The 13760-nt window shown below is 38.0% G+C and overlaps 1 protein-coding gene across 1 annotated transcript; it reads left to right on the forward strand.

The window, feature by feature from the left end:
- The first annotated feature begins 5774 nt into the window (after window positions 1–5774).
- On the forward strand, window positions 5775–7000 carry LOC146621168 (cobalamin binding intrinsic factor-like). The gene is made up of 4 exons (XM_085368641.1): window positions 5775–5841; window positions 5990–6119; window positions 6708–6823; window positions 6939–7000. The coding sequence occupies exons 1-4, from the start codon at window positions 5775–5777 to the stop codon at window positions 6998–7000; spliced, it is 375 nt and encodes a 124-aa protein (XP_085224767.1).
- Window positions 7001–13760: the final 6760 nt, after the last annotated feature.

A 13760-nucleotide genomic window follows, 5' to 3' on the forward strand; every position in this document is an offset into this window, starting at 1 on the left:
AATAATACACGGAAAATAGTCTTCTAAGAAGTTTTGGCACCAAACTGGAAGAGCAATTGAAGCCAAAAAATGTTGGCAGCACACCTTACTTTGTGAAGCATGAATGCTGACAATGTGTTATTCATGTTCCAAATGATACAACTCAACACCAAAATATTAGCATTTCACAATGTAACTTAAACATCTCATTCGAGATGACTGTCTGATTGTTTCATTATAGTGATTTAATTATCAATTGATACAACTGCTCAATTACATAATGAAAAAGACCAAAGTCTGAAAAATATTTAATATGCAACTTACAAATAGATTACACAAACATGATACGCTTTCTTGGTCCCCTTCCTGGTCTACACGCATGGTTACTCAGTGAGGGCAAAAGGTAAAAGTGAAAAAGTGTCTCTGTGCTCCCACTAAATAATGTCCACAGTTTACACCAGAGCAAGATATAGGGAAGCACCTCAACACAGTTCACACATTATTCCTCAATGGCTGAAGGGAAACCCGCAGCCGAGGTCCGGTAAAGACACGCTGTGAAATGGAGCTACAGATCAAAAATAGCTTATGTGGTGTCTACAAACATCCTGAGTGAAAAAAGATCAGTGCATCATGGAAAGCCCCCACTGAATCATAACTAAGGAAGGATTCACGGTCACCTGATCTAGCCCAGTGCCCATAGCCACTAAATGTTCTGTCAAAAAGAAAGGTTTTACACCTAATCTTAAAAGTAGAGAGTCTGAGTCCCAAATCTAAACTAGGAGCTGGTTTCACAGAACCTGTGCCTGAGTGCTGAAGGCTCTGCCTCCCATTGTACTACTATCCTAGGAACCACAAGTAAACCAGCAGTCTGACAGCAAAGTGCTCTACTGGGATCTTACAGTGCTATGAGGTTACTGAGATAAGATGGGGCCTGATTATCCAAGATCTTGTATGTATGCATGAGGAGAAGAACTTTGAATTTGATTCTGGATTTAAAAGGAAGCCAACAAAGAGAATCCAGCATGGGAGAAATAATATTAGAGATCTGGAAGAAAACAGTTCTACACATTTGTTTAATATACACATTGACGGACATATCCTGGTCAAAACTGACTCCAAGATTCCTCACAGTGTTACTAGAGACCAAAATAATCCCATCAAGAATAAACATCAGGTTATAAACCACATGGCTAAGTACAATAGATAGTTGTATCTGAATTTAGAAGCAGGAAATTAGAGGTCATACAGGTTTTTACGTCTTTAAGAGATTCCTGCAGTTTAATGAGTCATTGTGTGTTATTTGGTTCATGGATAGATAAGTTAAATGACACTTTGTGTGGAGAAACAATGCGATGAGAACAAATGAGAAGAAGCAGAAACTTTAGTAATCAAAACATCACCCCTGCATTATCAGAACAGTTTGAACTTTTGCTCTATTTCAGATAAAGTGTACTAAATCTGAATCACTGATTTGTGTCATGTCAGAAAGAATGAAGTAGTGCTGGCACAGCCTTCCAACATCTCTCTAGCTCTCACTTATATGTTAAAGCTAGTTACCAGCTACGAGCAAAACTTGGAACCCAAAGCATTAGCAAGAGGTCTCCTTACTGTCACAGGGCTGGGTCTGTGACCCAATGTTTTTTGTATCTTTTTTCCTCTTTTGTCATTTTTAGGAGATAATGTTGATTTAGGATTATTGATTTGTTTGCCTTGGGTTTATACAGTTCTCACGGCATCGTTGGTAGCACCTGTGTCCAATAAATGCCAGTAAAAATCAAAAACACATTGTGTCTGTTTTTCAACTTGGAGGGAGTTACAATACCTATTTGAATTAATTAACAACACATTTAATTCAGTATTTAAATTATGTATTTATTTAAGTCATTTTGGCACTCTGTGCATTCCATATTCCATGGCAGCAGTGGCAAGACCGAGCAAACAGTATAAGCAAGACTGTAGACTGACAGAACAGGTAGTGAGAGACTATCTGATGGCTCTGATGAGGGCTTAAAAAGCAGAGGCAAAGGGAACTAGCTAAGGAGGAAGAACTGAGACTAAAAGATCAGACTAAAGGCATGCCAGTTATCTGGCACAAATGGTTGGGAAAGAAAAAGGAAAGAAGAATACACGGAAAATAGTCTTACAAGAGGTTTCAGCACCAAACCTGAAAAACAAATAAATGCACACAAATTAGGTCGGGAGGAAAGACTGAGACTGAAAAAAACAAACTCAGGGCGGACCAGTTATCTGCCACAACTGGTTCGGGTAGAACAAGGAAATAGAAGAGTCTTCTAAGAAGTTTCAGCACCAAACCAGAAAAAGGATCAAACCCACACAATGTACTTTCTGTCGGCAGCACACCTTACTCTTTGAAGTATTCATGAAGTATTTATGTTCCAAATGATACAGCTTAGCATCAAATTATTACCATTTCTCAACCTAACTTACACATGCATTTGAGATGACTGTTTGATTGTTTCATTACAGTCTTCACACAAACTTCATTATCTGCCCATTTACTCACCTGCTTCTTGCTGCTCTGTCCTCCCCTTCTTCTTTGCACTGACGGTCATGCACAAACACATTTAACTTCAAGATTACATAGTAATATAATCTGATCAGATTATGATGATAATATACGATATAATATATGAGCAGGTTGGGCATTCATATTTGATATCAGTATAGCAAACTGCTTAGTTATGTGAAATCATCATAGATGAATATGGGGAAAACAGAAGCTAAACTCCCTTTACAATTTTAGTCGTAGAAAAGAGTTTTCTACAGCCATTGCTCTGTCCCTTTCTCTCCCTCTCTTTCCTCTTCTGTCAGTCTTTGTGCTGTCTCCCAAAAGTTAAATGTAACACTGAAACTGAATTTAAACCCATGTAAATTTACACCAATATTCAGACTGAATACAGGCTGCTACTGAACAGAGATAAGTAACACCCTTTGACTCGCTATAACCTGGACCTGGAGCTGTACTGTAAACAAGAAATGAAGCCCAGAATAGGAATAGAAATCTTTTACAAGTAAAATAATAAAGCACATCAGCTCCTTTACTGGTAACTCGCGATACACAAGCAGACTAGTGACTCAGAAAGCTGAAATTAGCTAATAATCTTTAGCGACATAGGCAACCTTAGCTAATGTTGTCGATGTGATGAGAACAAATGAGAAAAAGCAGAAACTTTAGTAATCAAAACATCACCCCTGCATTATCAGAACAGTTTGAACTTTTGCTCTATTTCAGATAAAGTGTACTAAATCTGAATCACTGATTTGTGTCATGTCAGAAAGAATGAAGTAGTGCTGGCACAGCCTTCCAACATCTCTCTAGCTCTCACTTATATGTTAAAGCTAGTTACCAGCTACGAGCAAAACTTGGAACCCAAAGCATTAGCAAGAGGTCTCCTTACTGTCACAGGGCTGGGTCTGTGACCCAATGTTTTTTGTATCTTTTTTCCTCTTTTGTCATTTTTAGGAGATAATGTTGATTTAGGATTATTGATTTGTTTACCTTGGGTTTATACAGTTCTCACGGCATCGTTGGTAGCACCTGTGTCCAATAAATGCCAGTAAAAATCAAAAACACATTGTGTCTGTTTTTCAACTTGGAGGGAGTTACAATACCTATTTGAATTAATTAACAACACATTTAATTCATTATTTAAATTATGTATTTATTTAAGTCATTTTGGCACTTTGTGCATTCCATATTCCATGGCAGCAGTGGCAAGACCGAGCAAACAGTATAAGCAAGACTGTAGACTGACAGAACAGGTAGTGAGAGACTATCTGATGGCTCTGATGAGGGCTTAAAAAGCAGAGGCAAAGGGAACTAGCTAAGGAGGAAGAACTGAGACTAAAAGATCAGACTAAAGGCATGCCAGTTATCCAGCACAAATGGTTGGGAAAGAAAAAGGAAAGAAGAATACACGGAAAATAGTCTTACAAGAGGTTTCAGCACCAAACCTGAAAAACAAATGAATGCACACAAATTAGGTCGGGAGGAAAGACTGAGACTGAAAAAAACAAACTCAGGGCGGACCAGTTATCTGCCACAACTGGTTCGGGTAGAACAAGGAAATAGAAGAGTCTTCTAAGAAGTTTCAGCACCAAACCAGAAAAAGGATCAAACCCACACAATGTACTTTCTGTCGGCAGCACACCTTACTCTTTGAAGTATTCATGAAGTATTCATGTTCCAAATGATACAGCTTAGCATCAAATTATTACCATTTCTCAACCTAACTTACACATGCATTTGAGATGACTGTTTGATTGTTTCATTACAGTCTTCTAACTGTCAAGGAATAAAAGTGCTCAATTATGTAAAGAAAAACAAAGACTGAAGTCTGACAAATAAGGTACGTGTAAATTCAAACAGAGATCCTGGAAACACGATTAACTTTCTAGGTCACCCTCCTGGCCTACTTGCATGGCTACTCAGCAAGAAGGCAAAAGTGAAAAATTCTCTGTGCTCCTATTAAACAGTGTAAAACAATTTCCACATTTTTTACACAGGACCAAGATAAAGGCAAGCAATACACAGGATACACAATTCATTAAATTACAATTTAATATAAGGTTATACTTTATAAAGGATTTGCAGACACAAGCACGCAGGATTTTCTCACTGTGAAAATCCTTAATAAAAATTGCACATTACATTTTTAAATTAGCATTATTTTTTGTCCTTTTATAGTGAGAGGGGAACACATACAGCAAATTCAAACCTGCAATTAAACAATTAATTGCAGAAAAAATTGCCAGATGTAGCAAATGTTATATGAATTAAAAGTCCTCCTATGCAATTTAATATACATGGTCACCTTTTGTCATTCGATAACATCCATGGTTAGTCAACACAGATTTAAGCTTCTCTTTTTTTTGATTGCACAAGTAAAGGGCTTGGTTATTTTTGTGTATCATCATTGGTTGTTTCTGTATAATGCTATGTGTGGCACAGAGGTATAAAAGTTCCTAATCTGTAGTTCAGCTTCAACTTGAGGAGGAGGAACTGTTCAACTGAAAAGTTACAACCTCCACGGCTGCATTCTTACACATTTATTGAAAACAGAACTTGAAAAAGGTAAGAATATCTTTAAATATCATTGATAATAAATAAAAACAGTTTACCTTTGATCTACTAACATACTAAAGTGATTTCCATGTCTCCTTTTTTTTCAAAGGCACAGTAACCTTTAATATTTAAATGTATCCAGTCTAAGGTTTCAGATTTCTAACATGCAGTCTTTATATTAGAAATAAAAGGCAGCACCCAAAGCGGTCAACATTAAAATAGTTTACTTGAATTAAAATGTTTATTTTACTGCTCTGTGCGGTTCTGTTACATTTTTCATGTTTTTTACAGATTTTTGTCACCATTTTATCATCTGCTAACGTCTCTGGTTAGAGTAGGCTACACTCACAGGGATAACATGACACATGAAATCCTGGGCATTCAGAGTCTGAAGCAGAAAGCCTGACTTAACAGGGAAAGTTGATGGCCACTAATGAGATACTCTTTATCTCCAACTTAGACTTTAGGGTTTATCAAGCAAGAAAAGCTTAACTTTGTTGAACTTCCTTAATATTGCACACCTCACTTTTAGATGACTTGATAAACTCACGTACCAAATAAAAATAATAATAAAACATGAAGAGGTTTTATTCCATTATAAATGCTGTATTTTGGGATGGTGATACTCAGTGTTCAGGAACTGCTTTCCACAACGTATGTTTGTGTTCATGTTTGCATATCAAAATTTTCTGTTTGCCCTGCAGTTGAAATGAAGAAGCCTGCTCTCCTCTCTGCAGCCCTGCTGCTGCTGTTTTTTGTTGGGACATCAGCTCAGGGTAACCTTTAGTGTTTTTTTCCTGTGTTGCTAAATAAAAAACAAAAAGAAATGCCAAAAAATCCTTGAAAAGTCACATAGATTAATCGCCTTTATTGTTTTTCTGCTCATCTTCGGTAAACTAACTTCACCCTCCTTTGTTATTTAAGGTAACACTAACTTCAGAGTGCAGGTGAATGTGCCACCCACTAACATTAAGACCTACAACACTTTTACTGCTTATAGAGGCAGCCTCTTCGGTGGACTGACGAGACTGAGATACTCAAACCAAGGCTTCAAGTAAGACCATCACATCAACTATTTCCTTACTAGAAGAAGCCATACATTTACTTTTGTTCTCTTAATGTTTAATTAAAATTGAGACCCCGTATATCTGGGTGTGAATTTTTAATTCCAGATGACTAATTGTGCCCTGGAATGTTTCTTGACATCTTAAAAAAACAAATCTTCATACTTTTTTCTTACAGTAGACCACAGAAACCTGTATATGTACAGTACAGTCAAAAATCACATAACATCTTTAGCTTTAAGAAATGCCTTCCTTTCATTAATGTTTCACATGGCCCCATATGAGCAAGCACTTGGCGACAGTAGAAAGATAAACTCCCTTTTAACAGAGAAGAACTTCGCACTGAACCAGGCTCAGGGGGACCCATCTGCTGTGACCTGCTGGGTGTGAGGGGAGGGAGACAGGACAAAAGACGCACCGTGGAAAACAGCCAGAGATTAATAATAACTAATAACTGAATGCAGAGTTCTGTGTAAAAACATAGAGAGTGAAACTATTTGCATTGTTAAAAAGGATTTCATAGTTATATTAAAAACTGTCCACTTCACTCTTTAAAAAGTCATTCCCTATGTTTCCAGCTTTCAGTACATACCACATGATGACTATGGACCATTCCTTCAGAGTGTAAATGGTTTGGCAGGAAATTCATCACACTACTGGCAACTGCTGAGTGGTACAACCCCACTCAATGTTGGTGAGTGAACCAATCTCACAATGTGTAAGATAAGCTGAGGTCAGACATTTGATGCACACAATCTAACTTGTCGTATTATATAATATTCTCTGAACTTTTACATTTTTTTTTACAGGTATGGGATGTTACCTTCCAACTGCAAATGAAGTCGTCACCCTGAAATACACGAAAATTTAAGACCATCTAAAGTCTTATTATGACTCATGGTCAACCAATACCCTTTGATCTTTGGCAAGTTGAGGTGAATAATTGACTTGTGTCATTTTTTTGCTTGGGAGTCTTCTAATCATAAATCAGTAGCCTATCACTGGCTTAGATTCTTTTACTGTGTTTCTGTCAGACTTTATGAATTAAGATTACAGCGTTAATCTACAATTCTGCCACAGTGTAGTAATCTGGAGTAATAGAAAACTCCATTAGTCACAAGAGCAGTCAGTAAAACATATACAACAACTTGAACTGTTTTTTAATTTACTGCCTTTATGGCAACTTTTATTGTGTTTGAGAGCAATTAGTAGTTTCTCAACTTGCCCCTGACTGCCATAATTTTACATTCAAATTCCATATTTGATGCTTACAAGTGGTCTCAGTTTTACTGTAAAAGGATGGTGTGGTTATACAGTAGACTGCCCAGAGACTGCTGGCCAGCAAAAACAGCAGGGGGGGTCAGCTGCTGACTCCATGTCAAAATAGCTTCTTTATCCTGCAAATCAAGTTATCAACAGCTTGCGAGTCAAAAGGCTTCTGAGATTGACTGGGCTGCTGACCTCCCCTATTTTTGAGCTTTTGGGGGTTTATTAGAGTGGCAAAATAAGATCAAATTCATTGCTGAATAATTTTTGTATGAGTGCATTTTTATTGTTGAATAAAATGTTACTGATTATTAGTGTTATCTTCCTCAGGCATTAAATAAAGCATGTAACTTGTAGTCCAAGTAAAATGTTTCTAGCCTTGGTTTGTTTTATTTTTAGACAGGCTTATTTAAAGTGTTGTTAGCATGTCCACCATTATGTATCCTAAAACAATGACAGCTCTAGACCAGGGGTGTCAAAAATCAGGCCAGAGGCCAGAAACGGCTGTGAGATTATCATACTATCTTATGCCACCTTATCCTTCTAATCAAATAATTGTTGAATCATTATACGGCTATAGGCCACATTATGCCTTGGATTAAAAATTATGAAATCATTACACTGTTTTATGATGCATTATACTGCTGAGTTATAAGAAATGCTGCTTGTGTAGAATCATGGCCTTCCTTTTCTGATTACAAAGAGAACAGAACATACTGTAGAGGTTTTCTGCCCCATCTCATCAGGCAGAGATAAAACAGGAAGCCAAAGCCGTCACTTAGGCGCCGTAAGAGAGAAAGAATGTGGATGTTTATGTTTTATGACTTTGGAGGGGGGCTGAAGCTATAAGAATGTGAGAAACAGTCATACACTTCCAGATCTGGCGGACACCCTCCTGTCCACATCTCCCATCCGGATGTTTATGCTCAAAGTGTTGTATGGAATAATGAGAATTGTATGGAATGAAGAGATTGTTGATTGAGCATTTATACACCGAGTGCTGTTCTTCCTTCAGCCCAAAGATAAAAGAATTGGGAGATTTAACACGGCCCGTCAAAGACTCCATTCCGACCATCTGGATGGCTCAGGAAAATGTGAAGGAGTGCATAGATTTTGAACTTCTAACTGTATTTTCATAAGTTTAAAGCTTTTCCTATTAATAAAGAGCCCGCCTCATTTATACTACAGCAAAGTAATTAATAGATAAACAATTAAATGACAGAAATTTCTCTACTATATAAATTCACAGGAGAAAGTATCTTTTAGATCTTTAGAAATATGGGATAGTCTGGATAATGAATTACTTTTTGTGTAATTTTACACATTTATCATGTAAATTCACTTTGGATCAAAGTAGCTTGTGGCCCATGATGTAAATTGAGTTTTACATCCCTGGGTCAAACTGCAAAACTAACATTTAGTTTACAGTAAAAGTATTCTGACAACTAACAACAAAGCTAAGAAGCTACTAAAAACTGTTACATTTAGGAGAGAACTGTTATTAGCCAAAGTGTTTTATATATATTCTTGAGGCAGGTTAACAGTGTCCCTATAAAAAGGTAGCAGTGGCGTCTTTGGAAAGATCATCAGCAGCTGCACAAATGTCTTTGACCTCAGGTTAATTCATGGACTGCTCAGCATCTGAGAAATCACCCCCACAATCAAACAGCCCCATATGAACAAGCACTTTTCTACAATGGGATGGAAAAAACAGAACCGTGTTAAGGATGGGCCAGCCAACTCCCCTAACCACGAAGATCTTCTAGATGAGCGCAAACCCATTTCCTCTTCAGCTTACTCATTATTAGACCAAGTCCTTTTCCACTGCTTCCAAGCACTTTGCTCTCCATTGTGTGCCTTTCTCTTCTTTTGTATATATTCCTCTAGTTTGTATCACTTCTGTTTGATATTTGTTTCTGATGTGTTTACTATTAACAAGACAATTGAAAAGTGAATAAGAATAGCATTTTTATTTTATGACAAAAAATTTAATGTATTCTACATGCTTTTGCATTATTGTGAAATATATTTAGATACCATTCAGAAACTGTCACTAGTTGTTTTTTACAATGTGAATTTTTGTATTAGTGTTCTCAAATATTGAACTTCTTTGGGTGGTGTGACGTTGGTGGGGTTTTTTTGTTTTGTTTTGTTTTGTTACATTCTAGTCAATACTCAGACATTTATATGTTTACATATCAGATTACAGATCCTGATTTATTTCGATGGTCAGGAAAAAATTGTGAGAACTTCAGGCTTTCATCTTCAAGAGGTTGAGCTGAAGGTGGTGAGAAACATTTTGTTCTTTGTTATTTTAAATTAGTCTAGCTGGGGCTTGTCTTTTATGGAAGGCCATGAGGGACAAAATTAATTAATTATATATGTTATTAAATAATTTAAATGTTTCACTGCTTAATTAAAATTGTAATTAATTAATTAAATAAATAGTTCAATAATTAATTAGATGCATATTTGTTTTATTTAAATCATTTAATAATGTGTTTATTTTAAATTTTGTTTAATTAATAACACTTTTCATTAATTAATTAGTAGGGGTGGGACTCAATTTAAAAAAATAAAATGCTAATTTAAGTACATTTTAAAAATGGTAGTGTCTCTTATAATAATAATAACATTTTCAACATAAATTGCAGTTTTTCTTCTTAAAAAACTAAGGCAGAAACATGAAAGGTTATTTGACCAGCTTCACATTTAAACTCTGTTATGACCTGTAACAGATGTTTTGTCTTGTAAATAAAGTGTTTATACCTGATTACACACTACAGTTGCCATTAGGATTCAACAAACAACAATGATAATTGTGTTAGACTGTATTAGATAATTGTATTAGACTGCAGTGGGCAGTCTTTATCGCTGATGGTGGATTCTGCTCAGGGCCCTGTTACACAGGGCTTCCTCATCTGAATCATCTGAATCAGAGTCTGGAGACAATGAAGAGAGGAGGAGGCTCTTTGTCTTTGCTGGCTCCTTTGTGGTGGCATCTTTACACTGTTCCTGCAGTAACGTCAAGGCTGGTCCAAACCTCTTCTCCCTCTCCCCCTTGAGCCACTGATGGTTGAGTGTAGCTACATGTTGGAATAGGTTCTTTGTAAAGGCAGTCTTAAATTTCACCATGTAGTCTGGGTCATCATTGGAGACCTCCATGGTGTGATGCAGGTGGCAGTAAGCAGGTAAAACCACTGAACATGAGACATATGTCTCACCTCCAAGAAGCTCAGTCACAAACCTGTAGTAGACAGTTAAAGAAAAGAATTATTAATCTACACAATAACTGTCAACTATAGAGCTTTTAGAAGAAACAGTAACAATAAGTTAAAAATTGTTTTATTTACCTGAATGGCCTAAGGACAGTCGTCAGCTTTTGCCGGCTCTGATGGAGTAGAAACCAACAAAAAGTGGATAAATTACATTAAGGATTTGCTAATTTCACTAGACTTTGAGCTGTATGAGAGCAAATGGATACAACTAGTTTCATGCAGTGTTGGGTAAGTTACTTTAAATTAGTAACTTAGTTACATTACTAGTTACTTCTATCAAAAGTAACTCAGTTACTTCAAGTTACTCGTTACTTTCAAAGTAACTAGTTACTAGGGAAAGTAACTTTGGTTTTTACTCAGAATTCTCCTGTTAATGTGTTGCTTCCGTAACTGGATACCCAGCAAGATTGCCAGTCTTCTAGCTTGTTTACTTGCCACAAGTGCACTGTGCCACCTACCAATAGAAAGGAAAAAATAATGTGCATATTTCCACGAGAGAAATCCCACGCCTGGACCGTCGTTGACCGCCGCCATGATTCTAGCCTACGTCACAGCGTCACGTGCGCTTTTTACATCCAACATGAAAACTGCAGCCGTGGTCCTTTGATTGTACTCAGAAATTCTGCCTTCTGAATAGGAAGATGTAGGCAACACCAGACTGCAGATGAGCTACATACAGGGCTGGACTGGGACAAAAAAATCGGCCCAGGCATTTTGACTAGAGCCCGGCCCACCATTATAGGAAAAATCATAAAGCCTTTGAATGAAAACAAACGCTGTTGTGACAGTGATGTACACTGTCTTGATGGTATATATGCATCAATCTATCAATCGTTTGTTGAAAGATTCAGATAATTATTTTTTAAAAGCTAGACATTTTAAATGCAAATAAGAAAGGATTTCTTTGTGCCCCCCTCTCATTGTTAATGCCCTACCTGGCCCCCTGGCAAAACTTTGCTAGACCCGCCCCTGCAACGTTACCAGCTGTCAGCTACATAGAAAAGGATCCTGGTGTTATTTGTCTCTCAGAAACAGTTCATAACTTCCCTTCAACTCATTCATGTCACCTAAAGGTAAACCTGTTTCTCCATCACCTGTTCAGCTCTGATGATTCAGTAAGGACATCTCCTGGTTTCATCTTCTTGTTTCCCTCTCACCACGTATCCAAACCGACATCATGACCAGCAGCTTTACAGCTGTGGCTCCAGCAAACATCAGCTGATACTAGAAATTAATATTAAATAAATTCTAACAACAGCTGATCAAGCTTAAACGTGCTGCTGTTGTTTAACGCGACATCCGCTGGTTTCTACTTTCTGGCGCAAAGTGGGCGATAAACAAACAAGAGAGACAATCAGCTGATCATTGATCAGTTTCATGACTGAAGTAGAAACAGGAGAGGGAGGGGCCAAAAAGGGTGTAATTTGTGTGTGTGAGCACCCGTGTGTACACCTGTGAGCATGAGCGCGCTTGTATTTAAAAGGTTCCTTCATGTAATGATCTGCTAGAGGGTGTGGGGGGGCCACTGCCCCGTCCTCCAGGGCTTGAAGCAGGTATGGAGGAGATCAAAACTCCAGACATCCAGAGGCCCCTCAGAACACAAGAGACCAATGAAGCCCAACAGAGGGGCAGCCGCGCCACTATCCCAGAAAGAGCTGAGGAGAGTCCCAGATGAGGGCTCACTCAGCAGCTGCAGAGCAGAAGCCAGGGGAGCTTCCTGACATTCCTTTTCACCTTAATATGAAACGCGTAATATTTTCTCTAAATGCGGGACGATTCCGTTTTTTAGAGGACAGTTGGCAACTAACTAACTAACCTTATGAATAAAATAAAGTTCAGCATCAGTAACATCATAGCATCCACCCAGCTGTATAGAAACTCCGTCATGCTAGCTAGTACCCAGTATGAAAAAGCCAGCATAACGAAAATAAACTCCACCTAAACTTGGTTTATATCTGACCCAGATAGACTGCAGGTCATAACTTCTTACCTGAAGTTCAGTTCACCTGACACTCGGAGCGGATGGGTCAGAGAAAAAGAAGTTAATTCGGCTTTGGTGTTGTGCGCATGCGCCGCGTGTGTGCAGAAACATTGGGTAGGATGTTTTTTGAGGTAGGATGGATTCCCAGAACACCCGGCCCCGCCTCGGGTCTCTCGTCTTGCCTCCCCTTTCTCTCATCCACCTGCTGGTCTCCACCACTTGCTAATGTTACTGAATCTGTGGAAGCTCCGCGATAGCCACCGCAAGAAGTAACAAATAATGACCCTATCTAAATCCCAGTAACGATTAATGCGTTCCTGATTTTGGCATAATAACTAGTTACCGTGCTCGTTACCACAATAATAATGTAGTTACTGTAACGCGTTACTTAATAACGCGTTAGTCCCTACACTGGTCTCATGACATAGCAAAACAGAATGGCTTTGGAGATGCTATTGACAAAAAGAGAGGGAGTGTATTCAATTTTTGAGGGAACTTGTTGCGCATTCATTCCAAATAACACTGCCCCTGTATGCCCCTTGTACAATCCCATGTCTGAGAACTTTCACAGGTAATAGCTCCCCAAAAATTAAGCCAAAATTTCTCTACCGCCCCCTGGTGTCTGGCTGCAGTACAGGTCACAAACCCCACCTCCTCCATTGTTAGTCGATGGGTCTGGGGTCACACTAAAATAACCAAACCTGAAAAACAACTGAACCCACACAATGTAGGTCAGGAGGAAATAATGAGGCCATTTCTCAAAGTTTAAAATTTTACTGTTTCTGTGACACAAAATAAACTTTTACAATATTTTCAGGCAAGAATGTAGATTTGTAAACTTCAAACATCTGCTCAAGTTATCAATATATTACTATTCGCTAAGATAATCTGATATTTTCGGAGATGTCTGTTACCCCACAAGCTTGATAGTTCAAGGCTCACTATAGCTGGTGAGAACGCCTGACTCCCTGCACACTGTTTTCCAACCCGCCGCGGGCGCGTCCTTATTGTCTGATGTAAAAATGTGTTGTTCTCATTTTAACAGCTTACTCTGAATTAAATCCAACATTAAAAACATTTTAATCCAGGAGGAAGTTTTTCACTGG

The sequence above is a fragment of the Diplotaxodon limnothrissa genome, linkage group LG12 (genome assembly GCF_057381915.1).
Source record: "Diplotaxodon limnothrissa isolate DT_005_m linkage group LG12, D_limnothrissa_male_GT1.1, whole genome shotgun sequence".
Taxonomy (NCBI): Eukaryota; Metazoa; Chordata; class Actinopteri; order Cichliformes; family Cichlidae; genus Diplotaxodon; species Diplotaxodon limnothrissa.